At 39.6% G+C, this 19,222-nt stretch overlaps 4 protein-coding genes across 8 annotated transcripts; 2 read left to right on the forward strand and 2 right to left on the reverse strand.

Moving 5' to 3' along the window:
- Window positions 1-6,941: 6,941 nt before the first annotated feature.
- Window positions 6,942-8,281, forward strand: LOC132193906 (hepatic lectin-like). Of its 2 annotated transcripts, none has more exons than XM_059614857.1 (6): window positions 6,942-7,065; window positions 7,119-7,220; window positions 7,342-7,381; window positions 7,455-7,513; window positions 7,570-7,681; window positions 7,736-8,281. In XM_059614857.1, the coding sequence occupies exons 1-6, from the start codon at window positions 6,997-6,999 to the stop codon at window positions 7,993-7,995; spliced, it is 642 nt and encodes a 213-aa protein (XP_059470840.1). In that variant the 5' UTR covers window positions 6,942-6,996; the 3' UTR covers window positions 7,996-8,281. The 2 variants fall into 2 exon arrangements, with proteins under 2 accessions (XP_059470840.1, XP_059470841.1); XM_059614858.1 differs by having other exon boundaries at window positions 7,570-7,674; window positions 7,736-7,879.
- Window positions 8,282-8,370: 89 nt separating this feature from the next.
- On the reverse strand, window positions 8,371-10,812 carry LOC132193947 (uncharacterized). Of its 2 annotated transcripts, XM_059614929.1 has the most exons (8): window positions 10,595-10,812; window positions 10,053-10,196; window positions 9,658-9,721; window positions 9,429-9,572; window positions 9,253-9,383; window positions 9,030-9,200; window positions 8,661-8,784; window positions 8,371-8,610 (listed from the first exon to the last, which is right to left on the reverse strand). In XM_059614929.1, the coding sequence occupies exons 2-8, from the start codon at window positions 10,161-10,163 to the stop codon at window positions 8,585-8,587; spliced, it is 771 nt and encodes a 256-aa protein (XP_059470912.1). In that variant the 5' UTR covers window positions 10,164-10,196; window positions 10,595-10,812; the 3' UTR covers window positions 8,371-8,584. The 2 variants fall into 2 exon arrangements, 1 of the variants encoding a protein (XP_059470912.1); XR_009441501.1 differs by lacking the exons at window positions 9,658-9,721; window positions 10,053-10,196 and having other exon boundaries at window positions 8,373-8,610; window positions 10,595-10,809.
- A 142-nt stretch (window positions 10,813-10,954) lies between these two features.
- Window positions 10,955-13,151, reverse strand: LOC132193946 (uncharacterized). The gene is made up of 8 exons (XM_059614928.1): window positions 13,076-13,151; window positions 12,787-12,882; window positions 12,571-12,687; window positions 12,430-12,486; window positions 12,334-12,373; window positions 12,184-12,242; window positions 11,396-11,510; window positions 10,955-11,343 (listed from the first exon to the last, which is right to left on the reverse strand). The coding sequence occupies exons 1-8, from the start codon at window positions 13,139-13,141 to the stop codon at window positions 11,117-11,119; spliced, it is 777 nt and encodes a 258-aa protein (XP_059470911.1). The 5' UTR covers window positions 13,142-13,151; the 3' UTR covers window positions 10,955-11,116.
- A 474-nt stretch (window positions 13,152-13,625) lies between these two features.
- On the forward strand, window positions 13,626-17,689 carry LOC132193794 (arrestin domain-containing protein 17-like). Of its 3 annotated transcripts, none has more exons than XM_059614687.1 (9): window positions 13,626-13,757; window positions 13,820-13,863; window positions 14,727-14,879; window positions 14,937-15,116; window positions 15,547-15,758; window positions 16,221-16,403; window positions 16,465-16,653; window positions 17,039-17,186; window positions 17,241-17,689. In XM_059614687.1, exons 3-9 carry the CDS (start codon window positions 14,765-14,767, stop codon window positions 17,306-17,308), a joined length of 1,095 nt encoding a protein of 364 aa, XP_059470670.1. In that variant the 5' UTR covers window positions 13,626-13,757; window positions 13,820-13,863; window positions 14,727-14,764; the 3' UTR covers window positions 17,309-17,689. The 3 variants fall into 3 exon arrangements, with proteins under 3 accessions (XP_059470670.1, XP_059470668.1, XP_059470669.1); XM_059614685.1 differs by having other exon boundaries at window positions 13,627-13,757; window positions 15,541-15,758; XM_059614686.1 differs by having other exon boundaries at window positions 13,653-13,753; window positions 15,541-15,758.
- The last annotated feature ends 1,533 nt before the right edge of the window (window positions 17,690-19,222 follow it).

Genomic DNA, 19,222 nt, shown 5'->3' on the forward strand with positions numbered 1-19,222 from the left:
ACTCTCTGCAGGGCAGCAACTACTTCTCCACTCTTGACTTGGACAGCGGCTACTGGCAGATTCTCATGGACGAGGCTTCAAAAGAGAAGACAGCCTTTTCAACGCCCTTCGGACAATTTCAGTGTCTTCGGATGGGATTTGGGCTTGTAAATGGACCGTCCGACTTTTCTGCCCTAATGGACGCAGTCTTCAGGAACAAATACAGAGGAGTGGTCAACTACATGGACGATGTGGTGGCAGGGACAAAACTCCTCCTCGAGCACTGGGACGCTCTGCAATACATATTTGACCGCCTGAGGGAAGCAAAGTTGAAGCTCAAACCAGCAAAATGCTTCTTTCTGCGCCAAGAAGTCTCGATCCTGGGACACAGAGTGTCCGCCCTGGGCTCCAAACCAGACCAGAAAAACATCGAGGCCATCGTCCGCTTCCCCGCACCAACAGAGAAGAAAGCTCTGAGGAGCTGGATTGGCATGGTGAACTACTTCCGACGCTACCTGCCCAAGTTCTCTGGCCTCATCAAGGTCCTCACTGACCTGCTGAAGGAGGACGTGCCCTTCGTTTGGGCCGAGGAGCAACAGAAGGCCTTCGAAAAGACCCAAGCATTGCTACGCAGCGAACCGCTTCTCCGCCTGCCGGACATGACCAAGCCCTTTGTCCTCAGCACTGACGCCTCTGGCTTCGCCCTTGGTGCCGCCCTAGAGCAGGACTTTGAAGACGGCCGCCACCCGGTTGGGTTCGCCAGCCAGAAGCTGAAAAAGGCAGAGTTAAACTACCACACAACTGAAAGAGAGTGCCTTGCAGTGCTCTTTGCTGTCCGTGCCTTTGACGTGTACCTCAGAGGGCGCCACTTTATTCTGCAAACAGACCATGAGTGCCTTAAATGGCTTTTGAGCACCAGCAGAATCAAAGGTGGCAAACTCGCAAGATGGGCAGCAGAGCTGGCCGAGTATGACTTCACTGTCCAAGTCGTTCCTGGTCGCAAGAACTCCGTCGCCGACGCTCTCTCCAGAGTAGAAATTAACTCCATCATGCAGACCACGCAGGAGACAGCGGTCAAGGATGAAATTGCAAAAATCTGGGACAGAGAGACAATAAAAGTGGCACAGAGAAAGGACGACCATTGCTCAAGAGTGCTAAACACACTGGCAGACGCGCCAGCAAATGAGCTCAGTCCATACTTCACTGACGCCGACGGCCTCCTCTACTTCAGGGACCTTGAGGGGCCGCGCCTTTGTGTTCCAGCAGAAATGAGACCTCGAGTGTTGGAGGTCTGCCACAATTTGCCAACAGGTGCACACAAAGGAGGCTTCAGGATGTTCTATGACATAAGAAAAAGGTTCTACTGGCCAGGATGGCACCGGGATGTTCGCCAACACTGCGTCCTCTGCATGTCCTGTGTGCAGAAAAAGGGTAAAAATATGCCGCCTGTGCTCAACAGACCAGTTGCCCCAGTTGTCTGGCGCCTGCAGAGAATCGCTATTGACATCAAAGGTCCACTTCCTCTGAGCAAGAAACGCAACAGGTTCATTTTGACCTTCGTGGACCACTTCACGCACTACCCAGAAGCAGCTGCACTGGCTCACACCGACGCTGAAACAATTGCATGGCACCTGGTGGACAAAATTATTTCTCGTTACGGCGTTCCACTTGAGTTGCTTACGGACAGAGGGACAAACTTCACATCCTCTGTCATCGCTGCAGTTGCCAAGCTCTTGAAAATGAAGCAAATCTTCACCGCTCCGTACCACCCGCAAGGAAACGGACTCCTGGAGAGAAGCCACCAGACGTACGGAAACTTCATCAACCAGTTTTGCAGTAATGGTCAAGGAGACTGGGAAGAGAATTTGCCCTTTGCCCTTATGGCCATCAGAACAAGTCCGAACCGCACCACGCAGACGACACCGAGCATGATGATGCTGGGGAGAGACATAGAGTTACCTTGGGAGGACATCACTTACCCAACAGAAAAAGTGTCCTTTCATGCGTCAAAAGACCCCAGTGTAATAGTCGACCAGCTGAGGGCTCGTCTTGCGACCACCCACGCAGCAGCACTTGAAGCTAGCGAAGAGACACGAGAGGCCTACACTGACCGAGGCCCTCTACTTTCCTTTTCGCCTGGCGACCTGGTACTGCGCAGGGAGATGCGCCCTGGAAAGAAAGGAAAAGATGGAGAAAAATGGCGAGGTCCGTATTTGGTTCTCAGACGGAGAAGTGACGTGACTTACGACTTGAAATTGATAAATCCTGATGAGCGAGAACAAGCCGAGTGCACCGTTCATGTCGGTCACCTTCGGCCAAAAGGGAGCCTTGCCCAAATTGTAATAGGCGCGCCGTTTGCTCTGTCCTTCAATAATACAACGCCAGGTGATGAAGATGGAGCTTCCGGGGGTGCAGCTGCACCAGCGAGCACACCAGCAGGGAGATCTGACACAGGGCCCGTGTCCGATCAAACTCCGAGCAGCACTCCTGAAACCTCCAATCAGTCAGAAACACAGAGTCAGAACGATGAAAGTATCTTACCACAAGAAGAGAGCACAGAGCAGCAGCCGCCACACGAAGAGTCGTCCATTGCTGAGCACCAAAAAGCACCAGCACCGCAGTTTGACCTCCTCGGAGATGACGAGCAAAGCATGGACGGCCAGCCTCCAATAGCTCCAACTCAGTTTGTGCCTAATCAGCACGATGCACTGCCAGCGCCGTCGGATGACCAAGAGTCAACCAGGGGGCAGTCCGGGCCCCTTTTGCCCAGCCCGCCTCCAGCTGAGGCAGCACACCCGCCTCTTGCCCCTGGGGGTGGTCTTGAGTCCACCAGGGGGCAGCCACATGCTGCAGAAAAAGCACCGGCAGGCAATGATGATGCTGACGGAGAGCCGCCGCCCGCTCCGAGAAAGCGCGGCAGGCCTCGGAAGGGTGAGGAGAAGCCAAAGGCATCGTCCGATCCCTTCGCAGAACTCGCAGAACTTGCGGGCCTTCACCGTGGTCCACACCAGTTGAGGGAACGGAAACCAAAAATTCGAGACCCAGCCTTCAATTGGGACGCTTGACGAGAACCTGAAATGAAAGAAGAAATCAGCGAGGGACAAGAGAAGAAAATTAGAACGTAATGTTAAATGTGAGTAATTCGTGAGGCAACGCGAAGCCAAACGATCGTACCGCGCTAAAATCTGTATTGAGACACTGTAGCCACAATAGATAAAAGTTGAATCCCCTTTAGTTATAAAAGTTACACTGCGAAACTTGCTGAGCGGCATTGGGATAAGTTCCCGCTCAGCTTTTCGAGAGGGACACACGGATCCACAACTGTGAAACAAATTGCCAGAGAATGCAGTTTGAATTAATAAACTTTGTAAATAAACTGTAAAATATTTTATGTCCATGCCGGTATTAAAATTTAAAAGTTGGAAGGAAGTATTAAAATGAGAAAAATAATTTAAACCGACGCCTAATGAATTAAAAAAAAAAAAAAAATGAAAACTGAAATTGTTTAGGCACGTTTTTTATTTTGAAATAAAATTGTTTAAACTTTGTATGCAAATTATTCAAAATAATTTATGTAAATTGGAAATTCTCAGCGGAGATAAATTAATGTAAAACCGCGGTTAGTTTAAGTTACACAAACACATAATTACACTGGTGAAAATGATGAATGCAGGAACTCAGTCTGCCGCCTTCCGCCTCCACTGCCGCCTCCAATCGGTCCACCTGTGCCGCAACAGCCGCCATGTGCACCAGCCGGCGGACTGCAGAAAATCGCAAAACAGCAGCTCAACACGCGCTGCCGCCGGTTGATGGCCGTCGCCCGCCTCACGCGGCCAAGTGAAAGGCCAAATGTGACGAGTCAGTGGCCTGAAACCGCAACAATAAGCAGATATTCGCCAAAAATCCATCGCAATTTGCAACACTCACCTGTTCGCCGACCCTGCGAAAATCCTCTGCTACGCTGCAGTGCTGCCACCGCAACCCAAACGGAGCGAGCACATCTACCGTCTACCAACTGCAAGCGACCACGCCCACTTCAGACCAAAACAAAACAAAGATCACGCCGCCTCACACTGTCCGATCCTGCGTCCGACTCGTCCTGTAACACCGCCTCCGCCCGTGTCTAACGACAAACTGCGCCATGGACAACGCAGAGATCATCTGCTTGGCGGACGAGTTGACCGTTCGCATCCACAACCGCCTTCTGAACGCCCTTCCGTCAAAGGAAGAACTTCAGGGCATGGTTCTGACGGCCCTGATGGCAGCCCAAGTCGAAGGCCAAGGACGCCAACCACCCCAACAAGAGTTCCACGCCGACCAAAATGTAACACAAACACACACACACAATCGTTAATTTAAGAAATAGAAACTATGATTTGACAAAATTGTAAATTGTTCAAGACTTTTGAAGAAAAACAGAAGAGAAGAATTTTAATGAGTTTTACTCTAATCTTTCTTGTACAAATTGCAAATAATTTCACTCGCTTGTACCCCGCAGAGAAACCAACATCGCTCGCGCAGGTCGAGGTCACGGTCAAGGAGTCCACGTCGCCAACAACCAAATCAAGAACTCCGACGCCGGCTCGGTCCCCGAAAGCTCTCCGAGACTGGCCACGTCGACAGAAGGACCTGAGCGCCCCGGGGACGGGTCGCGTACCAGGGGGCACTGACGTGGTCCAGTCTGAGCTACGGACCGAGAACTAAGACTGAGCAAAACAGCTACATAATTATTTTAAGACAATTTAGGCCATTTGAAAATTAAGAGAGAATCCCTATCCTGTAGTAAAGTCAACCCCACCGAAACTTTTGTATTCTCGCGCGCCGCCACCTGAGCAAAAACTACCTGAGCGTCGCGCCCTGACTGGCGCTGCCTACTTCCGCGTCCTGTCGACGCGGGCCTGCCTCAATGCTGAGCGCCAACGGACAAGTCAAAGTCAGACGGCCCGGGAGACTCACAGCGCAAACACGTACACTTTATCAATCTCCGAAATCGCCATTGTTGAGAAGCAAATTTTGACCAATTCTGGTAATTGTTATTTAAGCACCCAAGAATCCCCTTTTTACAAAACTCTCTCAATTAACAATATTAACGTAACTATTCTGGCCATTTATTAAGCGAATTATTATTATATTTTGTAATTGTTTAGGACTTAAGAAAATATAACTTTAATCATAATTTTAAATTATATCTGTTGTCGTATTTGAAGTCAAACATAAACCCTGAAATAGAATAATAAAGTAAAGTAATTAAGAGTTATTCTAAAACTAAATTAAAAGCAACTAAGAGAATTTAAGCTGAATTAAGAGTAATTAAGATGCACGTGTGCCACACGTGTTTGAGTGAATGTTAAACTAAGAGGTTAAAGCTAAGTAAATTAAACATAAACAACTAAAGTAAAGCTAAAAGGTAGGAATAAGAATTAAACATCAAATTAAGGATTAGCCAATTAGTGGAGACTTAACTAGTCAGCAACTTAAGGGTTAAGGCAAGAGCAAGGCCAGCTTTCTTTCTCAACCCAATTAAGCTTAAACACAAACCCTGAAGCAACACAAAACTGAGTTCTCCTTGGCCAGTCTCCAGCTCTGGGAATAGCGTTAAGTTTGGGCTCGGATGGATGTTGATATTAATTCTGTGTCGTTACACGACACTCACAACTGGGAAGGCTGGAGGTGAATGGAACGAGTACTTTTTACCGTTTGAAAGCGCGGTTAAGTTTGCTGAACCTGGATACGAATTTCATTTTCCACGTTACTTACTTAACATTAGATTATTTTTATTAACTTACGGGCCAAATCGCAGTTGGTCACGCCTCGTTTTACTTTCTGCAATGAAAATTAATGTTAAATCATAATAATGAAAGTAATTTTGTAGTTTTTAATTAAAATTATTTGAAAAAGCGATTAACTTTAGATTTGCTTCATTTAAAATGTCATGATAATGAATTTTAATTAATGTATGTAGGTCAAATTAAATTATTTCTGTTTTTATTGATCAACAGAGGCTTTTTTTAATTTCACATTTCACAATTTACGCTCAATATGAACTGAAGCTAAAATTCTGATTCAATGTTCAAATACTTATTCTTATGAAATTTTTGGGTACTAAAAGGAATTAAACACTTTTATAATTATTGAAACAGACGATTCAATAATTTCGAAATGAATTGAAATAAAATCAGATTTTAAGTTTAGCCGATTTGCTCCAATTTTCATTTTTTTTTATAATATTACATGCGAATTTTGGTAGTTTGCGTGGGCCAGGTGCAGGACGGCCAGCAGGGCCAACAAACAGATCGAACGGACCTTCATCTCTTTGTGCAATCGCAGACTGCATCTCGCGTGAAAGCCAACGTGCCTTTTTATCGGATCATTTTTCGGTGCCCCGAATTTTTTCTCCACGTGATAACAACAGCAGAGACTCTTCTGGATGGGTCAAGTTGAAGAGGTCAAGTTTGGCAGAAGATAAAAGTGTGAACCGTCGAAAAATTGGAAATATTTAAATGAAAATTTACTCCAATCAGATACTTATTTTCTTTTCTTCAAATTTTGAATTGATGTTTATAAATATATTTTCTTAGGAGTTCGAATGAGAGAAAAAAGTCAAATCCAATTTAAAATTTGCCGATGGTAGCCTCCAACAATTTGATGTTTTCATATTTGATATTTATTTACGAAAATAAATTGAAAACAGAATTTAAAAAGCTGGCAAAAAAATTTTTTTTTAACAAATGTGGAAAAAAGGCACGGCATACAAAATTAAAATTCTTTAATAAAAATAAATTTCCACTTTTTCACGAACATCTTTCGTCGTAATAATAACCAGAAATATTTAAATTAAATTATTGAATTGAAAGATGAATTAAATATTAAATAAAGTATTGATTTTTTTCTGTAAATTGAGAGCAGAGATATGTTTGTTATTGTTCAACTTTTTGGCGGGGGGCATTGAAGAAGCTAGTCTCGGATAAAAGGCTTTGGCGAATCGAGTTTGACACACTCAAGTGGAAGAACTGGAACATGGCTCGTCTCATTTCGCTGATCGTGTTGCTCGTCGGTGCCGGCCTGGCCGACGAATCTTCAAACAAGGTAGGAAATTTCCTCACATTTTCTTTCGTAATTCCAATTCCATTTTTTGGTAGGATTTTCAATTGGAATTGTTGAAAATGTTGAACGAGACCAACCAGAAACTCAACCTTTTGACAAAACTTGTACATGATCATGCTGAAGATGCCGAAAATCAGGTTTTAAAATCTTTTAATAAAAATTATAAATTAGTAAATTTTATTTTGGCGCCAAAGTGATGAAGGATTAGAATTGTCGGAAAATTGAATCATTTTGGTAATTCTGCAATTTTTATTTCAGTTCGGCGACGTTCGGAAAACCTTGAAATGCTTACGAGCTAGTAAGTAACTCTAACAAATTTTTCTTTTCAGTCTGAAATCTCATTATAATCAAAAATCCCGCTTTCCTTCAAGGTTCAGCGAAAACGACGCTGTTGTCAAACGGGAAAATGTACTCGTTCCAGCTAGTTGAGGTGAGCAATCAGCATCAAAATGGAAAATTTAATTTTACTCTTTGTTCATGTCGCAGAAATCTTGGAGTTCAGCCAACGAAACTTGCGAAAAGCAAGGACTGCACTTGGCCAAAATCAGGGATTCGGACGACCTGAAGTTGGTGCTGGAAGAGGGCAACAAAGTCAGTCGTCAGTATAAATCAAAAGTTCAACTTTTATCAAAATTGAATCCATCGTTTTCAGAGTACACTGTAAGTTGGTGGGTTTCGGCGAAAAACGACGGAAGCGGAAGTGAAAAGGACTTCCGGTGGCACGACGGGACCAAATTGGACGGGAACAGTTCTTTGTGGAGGAAGGGCGACTTTGAAAATGACGACTGCGTTCGTGTCTATAATAATTTCAGCTACAGCCCCTTTTACAGCCACAACGAGGTGAACTTGTACAGACATCCGTGCACCGATTCCTCAAAATACATTTGTGAAGTTCCAAGCGAATGCTACTGAGCAAAAGTAGCAAAAACTTTTTAATCAATGAAATGGCATTTTTAATTCTAAATTTATCTTATTACAACCGATATTTTTACTCTTCACTGAAATTAATTCAATTTAATTAAAGAAATTATTTATTTATCTATAAAACAGTTAATTTTCTTATTTTTTAAAGAAAATATATGCAAATATATGAATAAAATTAGATTGGAGATTTCCGCTAATAAAAGTTGATAAGATGAAAACATGCAAAATTTTCCGATTTGATTGTCACCCGAGATTTCATTTCTTATCTTCCATTCAGGTTTGATCGGAATTAAAACGCATTTAATCACAAATAATAAACAATGAAATTTAATTGAATTTTTCCTTCAAACTTTTTCCAATTTCTCTCTGTACCCAAAAAAAGTGTTTCAACAGATCTAAAATAATTGATCGCACTTTGCATCAGGACGTCATTTTCCAGAAGGTTGCATCGTCAGATTAACGGAGGCAGAAACGATTTTGCCCATGAAAGGGATCAAGTCGATCCATCGCGTCGTGTCCTGCGGATCAAAGATGCTGTTGTCGTGGAATCCCCGCAAAAAGAAGCGACCGCCTCGGTCTATGAACAGGTAGCGCAATAAACCCCTGCAAGATCAATTTGGTATTTTCGAGGAGATGAAAAGTAATTTACGTACACGTCGTATTGGAAGTGCAGATGGAGTTTCCGTAAAGATCACAAATTTCCCTTTCGATTGTTTCGCCGTAGCAAATTTCCTCTGGCAGCCAATTAGCTCTTCGCAATTTTCCCTTGGTACTTTCCTGTTTATTTACAATTAGATATTTTGAATGCATTTCGGGCAGGAAGCGTTCAAAAAAGCAGATAATTTCAACTGTTAACGCATAAAACTTTTAATATTGCGAATTTTTTTTTGAAAGGATGCTTTCCAAATATTCTTTTCAAAACAGAGGGGTTTTGATCAGTTGATTAATTTGAACTTTTAGCTCTCGGACTTCATTCTAATTAGATCAGGAGACAATCAATGTACAAAATTATTGAAATTTACCAAGAAATCTGAATAATAGAATTGTTGGTCGGCGTCGTTGGTGTTGCCCGAGTTCCATAAACAGGCTGGTTGCAAATTGGGCGTGAATCGCAGCCGCTCAACGTGCAACAAGTAGAACGAGCGAGAGTAAAACCTTCCGATGTCGATCGTCACTTCCTTCATGTCGAGCACCTTTTTTTATCCGAATAAGACGAATTTTATTGGTAATTGAGGCGAATCAGACCTTTTGCGGCAGCAATGCTGGGCCGTGTCCTCTGTGGCAGTTTTTGTCGTAGTGCTTGGTGGTGCATTCGCCGGCGAAAACTTTTACTTCATTTCCAGTCTTGAAGCTCTCGTACTCGCGCTTGCAACTCCCTGCAAATAAATTAATACCAAAAAGTGGAGGGAAATCTGCTTTACATAATAATGAGATGAAGATGCGCTGCGACAGAATTAAAGCTTCGCAATTATTTGGACCCACGAAAGCCGCCCACGGCGGCGTCTCTTTTTTGTCCCATTTGCCGCAATCGTTGTGGCTCAAGTTCTGCTCGTCCAAATTGAAGGCTGAAAACAATTTGATCCAGTCTATTAAAAATTAAAATATCAATAAGAAAGTTAATTGAATTTTATAATTAATTATGAGACTTACCAGGCGTTGCAAATACAGTTTTGTTCTTTCCGTGATTCGGGCATTCAGAGGTCTTGTTAATTGACTTCAAAATATTAAAATCAATCAATTATATCATAAAAATAGCATATTTATTTTCTTAAAATTTTAAAAAATCCACATGTAGAGAGTGGTTTTCAAATTCAAGTAATTTTATGTTTCAAAGTTGGCATTTATATTACTTATTTTTCTTTTGAATGATTTCAAGATATTGGAAAAATATTAATTTTTAAAAAATAAAATTAATTTTAATCCACTTTTTAAAAAGTTGATGTTTTTATAAACTTCTTCTAGTTTTAAATCAATTGAAATTTTTTGTAAAATTTACTTGCTAAATTAAACTGGTAAATTTTTTAATTACTGCTAGAAGTTCTCACATCCCATTTTCTCTCTGGCCTCTGAACCTCTTCTTCATTTTCATCTTCAGCCTGAGAAGAAGCGAAAAGGATGCAGACGAAAATAATCCAGATCCAAACTCTGGTTACCATTTTTCCTCGATCCACTGCTTATGACGGTTTTTTCTAATTTATATAAATATTTTTTATTTGCCCGAAAAGATCAGATTTTAAGTTTATACATATTTAATCATCTCAAATCGTCACAATAATATCGACATGATTAAAATTAATTTTATTTGACTTTTTGACATTTTTTAGATTGGAAATTTGTCGGTTTCTTGGAGTTGAAAATATTCTGATGCGGTTTATTTAATTTTAAAATTTTGCTCTCAATTTCATGGAAAATAATATGGAATTTAGAATTTCAATCGTATGGTAGTAATTTTTCTTTCCAATGAGTCCCATTTAAAAATATTCAGTAATTTTCGAATCTCCTCACTTCCGAAAATAATTCAGACCGGAGGAGGCATATTCAGCAATTTACAACCAAAGCAAAAAAAAAGTAAAAAATTTACACTCACGTCTCGTCGACTCCGTAAATCGAGCTCAAATTACAAACAAGGGGAATGGGAATGCTGAGAATTTTGATTCGAAATGTGCTCGCCATTAATTAAATACAATCGCGAGGCGCGCGTGACGAAATTCGTTCCCCTCTACTTTTTTTAACTTAACATTTGGCACAGACGACGCGTTATAAGTTGGAGCAAAAATTTTTTATAGCGTTGGCATTGAACTGTGACCCTGAATTTATGTCAACGAGTGTAAAACAAATCGGGAAAATAATTATAATTAGATGTTATTATTTATTACATATAAAAATTTTCATATTTCTATCCAATTATCTTGCATTTGGACGCTATTTAAATAATACACATTTATAATATTTATCTGCTTATTTAATTTTTTTTCCAATTCAAAAACATTTCAAAGAAAAAAAAGTTGAGAGATTTAAAATACAATGGCAAAAATCAAATTTGTTAAATAATTAGAAAATAAACTGTATTTTTGTGAAGTAATTAATGTTTTAATTGAAAGCGACTTGATCAGTAGCATTCGCTTGGAAGTTCGCAGATTACGTACCAGGTACCGGCGCACGAGTTGGTGTTGAGTTTTCCGTCGCTCCAATTGTAGATGAAGACGCAATCCTCTGTCCTTTCCGCGTCGTCCTTCCACGACTGGTTGTCCAGCTCCAACTTGGTCCCGTCGTGCCACCTGAAGTCCTTTTCAACTCCACTTGCAGAGTTTTTCGCCGAAACCCAAAAACCGTACCCTGGAAACAAATCAGTCCCTAAGAAAGGGCAAAATTCTTCCTAAAATCTTACATTGAGCAACTCGCTGGCAGTGTTTTGCGACGACTTCTGCGTCCTTCTGGTCTTTGATTGTGGCCAAGTGCAGTCCTTGACTGACGCAAGTCTCATTTGCATAATACCAGGACATCTGCAATAGAAAAAGAAAATCAAGAGATCCTGAGCAAAAATTGCAACCAGTGAACATCAAATTTGCTCTTCAATTAATGAGGGCGATCCAAAAGCCTAACCTGGCCCAGGCTAACTTGATTTAGCCCTGGGCTAACTTAGCCCACCAGCAAAATTGAATGGCGGGTTAATTTAGCATGGGCCAGGTTGGCCTTTTGGATCGCCCTCATTAATTTTTTGTCTCTTTGAAAAATAAATTAAATTTTTTGGCTTTTCACTTAGGTTTAAAATTTTTATCTTCTGAATCTTGTAAATTTTTTATAGCACGGAAAAGCAATGAACTCACAAGTTGATTCCAAAAAATCCGTCTTTTAATCAACTTTTTATTAAAAATGTGAGCATTCAACGAGTTGAAATGAAAAAGTTATTTTTAGAGACTGAAGTTTCTTTTAGAATACCTCAATCATTCATATATAATATCTCGCTACATGGGCTCAATGTAAGAATATTTTTCTACATCGGCTCAATGTTGAGTTATCTCTCGATTCAATTAGGTAGCTTTCTCCATCGTGTTGCAAAATTGAAAATCGAGGATTTCATCAATTTTCAACCGTTTGATTCAATAACATTTAATTCATTTTTTGCTTTTGTCAAGTGTTTTTTTTTTTTTTTTCACTCTGAAAGAATCAACCTACTTCAGTTTCATGCAAGGAATACTTCTTGCCATTGGCCAGCATCGTCAGATCGGCTCTTCCTATAAATTCAATTGGTCGTGTTTTGAATTCACATTGACACGGAAATCTTGGTTGAAAATTTGCATCCCTCCGATTCTGACATATACTTACTGGCAGCTGTGCATCTAATGGAGGTTTTGATATCCTCAAACTGAAAACGATCCAAAATTAAATCTAAAATTCGCATGTGGATAGCAAAATATGAACCTCTTTTTGGTGCTGTTTGGCTAAGTCGCTCAGCTTCCGATTGAAAGTTTCCAAAGTCTGGGAAATGGCAAAATTACAGATTTGTATGTTTTGTAAGGAAATGTAGAAGAGCAGAAAACTTGAAAATTTTTTAAATCAAACCTGATTGTGGCGTTTGTCGACGAGATTGGCCAATTCTTCCATTTTTCGGTTAGTCGCGTTGAAGTTTTTCTTCTGCTCCTCGTTTTGCTCCATCACCAGATTCCTAATTTCAACGATCTGTAAACAAGATTTTCAACCAAATCAGCATAGGAGAGAAAAATTTGATCACAGAATTTTCATTTAATATTTAAATTCAACACTGAGGCATTTTTTCACCTGATCGTAGACGAGTTTTGTCAATCGGTCCAGCAGCTTCTCATTTCTCTGCACCAGCTCATTTGAAAATCCCTCCGCCTTCTCTACATTCCGCGTCTGCAAAATGTATATTCAGTTGGCAATTTTCGGTTAATTTTGTTGCGTAATTGAATCTCCTGATAAATTTGTGGTTTACTGCAAAAACGTATTTATTTCCAAAGGATAGCAACATTCTACAGGGAATTAAACTAATCAAACGGTGTTCTAAATATCGTACGTGTGTGTAAAATATAAAATATTTTTTCCCTACCTGTGGGACGTTTGCCAAGGCGATAGCGAAGAGGGCGGAAAAGAACACCAGCAAAAAACGAAGCATCTTTCTTCGACTCTCGATTTGCAAGTGACGAAATTGAGTCTTTATCAATCGACCTTTGCCATCCAAGACAAAATTTGCGACAAGAAAGAGAGAAAAACATTTCCGAATGAGGATTAGATTTTTAATTGGCCGCGAATTGAATTAGGGCGCTCAGAGATAACTAATAAAATCGGTCAAAATTTTCAATTGTTATGCAAACGTGTTATAAAATATAACGAACCTATTTAATTTTATATTTAATGAAAGACGAATTATACATTAATGCATTTCTATGGCCAATGGTCCCGCCAAAAGCCAAGTCTGTTCTCCTCGTAATTCTTCGCAAGCTCGCCGCTAGAGGCGCATGCAAGTAAATTCTTTTGCAGGACAAGAGCAAGGGCGGGGCCTCCCTATACGAACCATGTTAAGAATGTACAGCTGGTGCAATGCTATCGAACGGAGAACTGGTTCTTGGCTCCTCCCCTTTCGTACCCTGTATTCATCAAAACATTTGAGATAGGCGTGCCGCCTGCACTAGTCACTCTTCGCAACAAAACCAAACAACACTTTTCAAAACAAGGCACTACGTCTCTTTTTCAAAGAAGTGTAGTTCAAAATCAACGCTCGGGATCAGTGAGTGAGTCTCTTAAACGTTTTGTAAAAGTCTTATTTATTCCAATTATCGTTGTTTTTTCTCAGCTGCCCTAATTGATTATTCGGAGATGCGAATTTCATTGAGAAAGGTATTATAAATTTTTAGCAAAAATTTCAATTTTAATAAGATATGCTCCCATTATTAGTTCATATAGTAATGGAATTGCATTTTTCCATGCTACGCGTAGTATTTGGTTTTTTAAATCATATCTTTAGGGTCAGGCCAACAAGACAAAGTCTTGTGGGCTGTGCCCTTTTTCAGCGACACACACACACACAATTTATCTTAATATATTTAATTTGGCTAAACGTTTGTCTCGCGATGATATAATTATCAAAAGGACGGATGAACTTAAGAAACACTTAAATGGTCTAGAGGAAATATTTAAAACCCTATCTTTGATAAAAAAAAAATTAATTAAAATATATATAATACATATTATTAATATGAACGTTTTCTCGATTAATTGGCACAAATTTTTCATGAAAAAATCTCATTATGTTGTTGCGGTAAAATTAGCTAGGGTGCTTTTGTAGGAAGGAAATCAGATTAAAAAAAAAAAAAAAATCACACATTTTATAATCTTTTCTTCTTTTTAAATAAATTATTAATTATTTATCTCTTCACTAGCAGACGTAAATTTTCACGGCAATCACCTGTTAAATTGCAAACTTTTGGTCAAAGGTCAATAAAGCGTAAAAACTTTAAGTAAATGAAATTTTCATCAATAAATATATTAAAATGTTTTTGTTATTTCACTGTCTGCTTTACCAAATTAAACCTATTTGGTTGATCGCAAAACTAGGACGGGAAATATTATTATACAAAATAAATTTCTGGATAAAATTATTTTGCATTACATATGTGAGCAATTCACTATTGACTATAAAAATAATTAATGCAGTTTAACTAAAATCGCAGCGTAACCTTTTATCTACATGTTGTTTTCAGTAAATTTGGCCTCGTCTGAAGAGAAAAATTCCCAAATCATGGGCCTGGAAAAGTTCCAGATTTTCTTTGACCTCGTCCAGGCCGTTTTTTACGCTGGACAAACCGTGTCCGCAAGAATCGAGGTCGCCAACAGCACGCCCATACAAATCAAAAGTAAGCATTATTTTCATCATCAGAAGAGAATTAATAAATTTTATCATTATTCCTTAGCCTTTTACGTCAAGGTCAAGGGCGCGTGCGAAGTGTGTTGGCGTCAGACCAGTCCGCACCAGGTGGACGGGACGGTGCCTAATTACAGCACCCTAGCGTCCTACGACAACAGGTTCGATAAGCGGGGCTACCACGCCTCCGAGGACTACATTAACGATCATTTCGCCATTTTCGGATGGGGTACATAATCAGCAAGTAAACCTTCAAAACTTGCAGTCGCCGATTAACACTAAAGTGCTGAATTACATCATTAATGCTGAAATAGAAATTATCTAAAAATTTTACCAGGAAATTCGCAAAATTATATAAAGCACCAATTTTGCAAAATTTAGAATAACTTCGGAAATTATACAAACCACAAAATAATTAATATATAATTTAAATTAATTAAAACAAACGTATTTAACTTGTAGAATTTTTTATTCTGATTTCATTCATTATGTCAGAAATAATCCAGGCTCAAATTTGGAAAACAATTAACGTCAAATGAAGGTTTGGATTTAAGCTAAATATATGACCCAGTTTTCAGTTTCCTTTGTTAGATTAAAATAAAGGTTTTTGTATGTGTTTTTTCCCTCAAGCTCTAAAATAATAACACTTTAAGATTCAGGCAACAAGGGAACTCTGGAGCCTGGCGAGTACTCCTTCCCCTTCAGTTACACCCTTCCGATGAACCTCCCCTCGACCTTAGAGGCCGAGTTCGGCTATGTCAGGTACACCCTGACAGCAGTCTTGGACCGAGATTGGAAGTCTGACTACAAAACCAAGGAGCCCTTCTACGTCATCTGCCCACTCGATCTCAACTCTTTTCCTCAATTGCCCGTGAGAAATTTGGATGTTTTCGAATTTTTAAGTTGCGATTCAAAGAAGTGGCACCGGTAAATTTATTTTTAAACCCAGAAGAATTGCCACCAAAAGAATTTTGGGTGCTGCTTGCAAAATCACTAAATTAGGTTAAAAATTGAAAAATTGTAGCATATTATTCTGAAAAACTCCCCACCGAGGTTCAAATGCTTTTGGCGTGAATCCGTGAAGCCTGATTTTTAACCCTTGATGGAGCGAATTATTCGGTCGTGACTTCCACGTTGGTCATGAAATTGGGCCTTCTTCCATATTCAGAAATAAAAAAATTTACCATTTTTCAACTTTAAAGTTTGCCTCTAGATTAATTAGTGTAATGTTTTGGAACAGATTACTTTAATTACATAGTTAGAAACAAAATTAATTAATTATTTTTGATCTGATTAATCTGATATATTGAAACTAATGAAAAACGCTTATTAGGCTCCCGTAACGAGGGAGTGGACGAAGAAATTTTGGTGCCTGTGCTGCACCTCTGGTCATGTCAACGTCATCCTGACCGTCCCAGTAGGAGGTGCAGTTCCCGGAGAAACCCTTTTGCCCACTTTGGACGTGGAAAACAACTCCAGGGTCAGCCTGGACGGCGTCTCACTCAAATTGATTAAAGTGCTAATTCCCATTAAAAATTATTTTAGACCAAACTTTTGAATCGTGCCGCGCTTTTCAGTCAGTAACTTACCATGCACGGGCTGGCAGTTGCACGAAAAACATTCAGATTTCGGTCGGCCAGCTGTACCTTGGACCCCTGGAGGCTGGACAGTCCCGCACCTACGAAAGGGTGGCCCTGCCCATTCCGTCTCTGCCGCCCTCCTACTTGCTCCACTGCAAACTCATCGACTTGGATTACTTTGTCGAGGTGAAATTCAAATTTTAATCTTCCGGAGAAACACAAGCTCATTTTTCTAAATTGAAATTTATTAAAGACACGTTTGTTGCAAATTGAAATAAATAAAATAAAAAATTTAAATATTATTGATTCCGATATAAACAAAAATATATTAAAATTTCAATAAAAAGTAAAGAAAAACTTTGTAGGTGCAAAAAACTGGCAAGTTTCCACATATCTCCTCTGGATTTATAATTTAGATAAATGCACGATAAATTATTTTATCCTTTTTATTTCAAACAAAGAGTGACAAAATTATTTAGATTAAACACTTATATTTGCCTTCACATGGGCTCACAATCAGACCTTGCTTTGCTTTAATATTCCTTCTAATAATAAGTTTTTATTATTCAAGGCGTCCTTCCGTCCGGCCGGCTTGCGCCGCAACTTTGAAGTTCAGGCTCCTCTGGTCATCGGCACAATTCCATTTGAGCAGAATTTTGGCTCGCAGGTCCGTCCAGATCCACCCTTGTACCAGAACTTGGACCCTCCCAGCTACCGTGGTAATTTTGACAGGATTTCTTAGCACACATCGAGTCAAAATGCTGCATTTTCAGCACCTCTGTCTTTCGAGGAATCAGATTTTGGTGCCAAAAACGTTTACGACGACTCTGCAGTGCAATAAAACACCTTGGGCGAAAAGAACTTTGCGCCTCTCTCTCTACTCATCCGATTCACCTGCGGCAACTTCAATGTCCTTCAAAGGCAAGCTACGTATACTTTTTATAATAATCAAAAATTAAAATCCACGCGTGATCTGACTTATATAATTTTGGCACTGACCAAAATAAAACAAACCAGGCACTTTGGCTTTTGCTAATGTGATGGAGACATACATATATATTATGCAATGTTATATTTCTGTAATTACTCGCATAAAACAGCTCTGATCCGTGTGTAATTCTATGGAAATGAAATATAAAAATAAAATATTTTTTTGTGTAGCTTTTTACACCTGAATACAAGCTTGATAATTTTGTACGATGGATTCTGATCTCCTATGGAAGCTTGGATATGGGGGGGGGGGGGGGGGCACTTGACCACCGTCATTAGATTTTGATGAAAAATAATCCAATCTTAGCCAAAAGTAGAAGTAAAATACCATTAAAAAGTTCTATTATATATAATTACTTTGATTATACAAATAAAGCTTATATGCATAATTTCTGACAAGCTTTGTTATTTCATCTAGCATCAAACAGATTGTATAATTACACGTGACAAATTAGAAATATAAAAGCTTTAGAACGTGACCAGAAAGATCAGGCGAGGTCAATTGATAATAAACTGGATCGACCTTTTGCCAAATTATGAAACGAATTTACCGAAACCGGCTGAAACAACCTCGTGAAAATATACAAATTAGTCTAATTAATATTTATAATAATTTTAATGAAATTTAATAGCTCGGATCTTATTCAAGCAAGGTTCATTTGCTTGATTTGTTTTAATTTTCTATTTTACAGACATGAGAATTGATGGAATATCAATGTTAAATAAATACATAGAGCTCTCGTCAGTTCAAAATTTGCCGAGAAAATTAACCGTGTTTCTTTGAATAAGACAATCATTTATTATTTTTATTAAAATATCCTATTGATGTCTTAAAACTAAAACCCATGAAAGTTGATTTGATTACAAAACTTCTTGATTTTATAATAAACCTTCAGTGATTTAGTAAAAAAAAAAAGATACTTCTGCCCACTTTGGCCAGTGTTGGTTGAGACAGTGACTTGATAGTTGTGTTTGAATTTAATTTTAATTTAATAAACAAAACTGATGTGCTTGGACAATTTTTGTTTTATTTAAAAGACATTAATTGCTGCGGCTACAGATTCAGTAGCATTCGCTGGGAAGTTCGCAAATGTAGTACAAAGAGTCGGTGCATGGGTGGATGTTCAGTTTGCCGGAGCGTTGATCGTTTTCCCTGTAGGGATCGTATTTGTAATTGATACGAATGCAGTCGGCGTTCTGGTTGTCGCCGTATTGTCGCAACATGGTGCCGTTCACGTCCAATTGGCTTCCGTCGTGCCACTGGAAGTCCTTTTCGTAGTCGTCGCCGGCGTTTTTCGCCGAAACCCACCAACTCTCAGTGTACCCTGAAAGCCGATTCTCAGTCAAATCAATTAATTTGGCAAAATTTTGCACTCACGCGAGAGTCTTTTGCCCTCGTCCAGCAACTTGATCAGGTCGTCCGAATCCCTGACCGTGGCCAAGTGCAGTCCGTGCTTCCCGCAGGTCTCGTTCGCAGCAGCCCAGTTGTTCTGCAAAAGAATAATAAAATAAAAATTGGAAAAGGTGAAAGATGCGCGAATCACTCACAGAGGACAGCAGGAAAGAGTACAATTTGCCATTTGCCAGCAGCGTCAAACTTCCCGCCTCTGGAAAATATTGAGAAAAGGGGAAAATTTCATATGTGAAGTTTTAGCAAAACTCACTTGCTCGCACGCAACTTAAACTTTTTTGGATGTCCTCGTACTGCAATAAATACGCTAGAATTCTTATCTCGCATTTTGGCTTTTGTAAGTATAAAATTCAC

This window comes from Neocloeon triangulifer, unplaced genomic scaffold (assembly GCF_031216515.1).
Source record: "Neocloeon triangulifer isolate White Clay Creek 2 clone unplaced genomic scaffold, ASM3121651v1 ptg000005l, whole genome shotgun sequence".
Taxonomy (NCBI): domain Eukaryota; kingdom Metazoa; phylum Arthropoda; class Insecta; order Ephemeroptera; family Baetidae; genus Neocloeon; species Neocloeon triangulifer.

Excerpts from the sequence above, each read along its gene's own strand:
- LOC132193946 (XM_059614928.1), bottom strand. The coding sequence starts at position 13,141 with ATGCTTCGTTTTTTGCTGGTGTTCTTTTCCGCCCTCTTCGCTATCGCC. Across the intron at positions 12,688-12,786 it reads CAAAACTCGTCTACGATCAG|ATCGTTGAAATTAGGAATCT; the intron begins GTGAAAAAATGC and ends TCTTGTTTACAG. Across the intron at positions 12,243-12,333 it reads CATTAGATGCACAGCTGCCA|GAAGAGCCGATCTGACGATG; the intron begins GTAAGTATATGT and ends TTGAATTTATAG.
- LOC132193794 (XM_059614685.1), top strand. The coding sequence starts at position 14,765 with ATGGGCCTGGAAAAGTTCCAGATTTTCTTTGACCTCGTCCAGGCCGTT. Across the intron at positions 14,880-14,936 it reads CACGCCCATACAAATCAAAA|CCTTTTACGTCAAGGTCAAG; the intron begins GTAAGCATTATT and ends ATTATTCCTTAG. Across the intron at positions 15,759-16,220 it reads ACTCTTTTCCTCAATTGCCC|GCTCCCGTAACGAGGGAGTG; the intron begins GTGAGAAATTTG and ends AACGCTTATTAG.
- LOC132193947 (XM_059614929.1), bottom strand. The coding sequence starts at position 10,163 with ATGGTAACCAGAGTTTGGATCTGGATTATTTTCGTCTGCATCCTTTTC. Across the intron at positions 9,722-10,052 it reads GGCCAGAGAGAAAATGGGAT|TCAATTAACAAGACCTCTGA; the intron begins GTGAGAACTTCT and ends AATATTTTGAAG. Across the intron at positions 8,611-8,660 it reads CTGCACTTCCAATACGACGT|GGGTTTATTGCGCTACCTGT; the intron begins GTACGTAAATTA and ends TTGATCTTGCAG.
- LOC132193906 (XM_059614857.1), top strand. The coding sequence starts at position 6,997 with ATGGCTCGTCTCATTTCGCTGATCGTGTTGCTCGTCGGTGCCGGCCTG. Across the intron at positions 7,382-7,454 it reads CTTGAAATGCTTACGAGCTA|GTTCAGCGAAAACGACGCTG; the intron begins GTAAGTAACTCT and ends CTTTCCTTCAAG. Across the intron at positions 7,514-7,569 it reads ACTCGTTCCAGCTAGTTGAG|AAATCTTGGAGTTCAGCCAA; the intron begins GTGAGCAATCAG and ends TTCATGTCGCAG.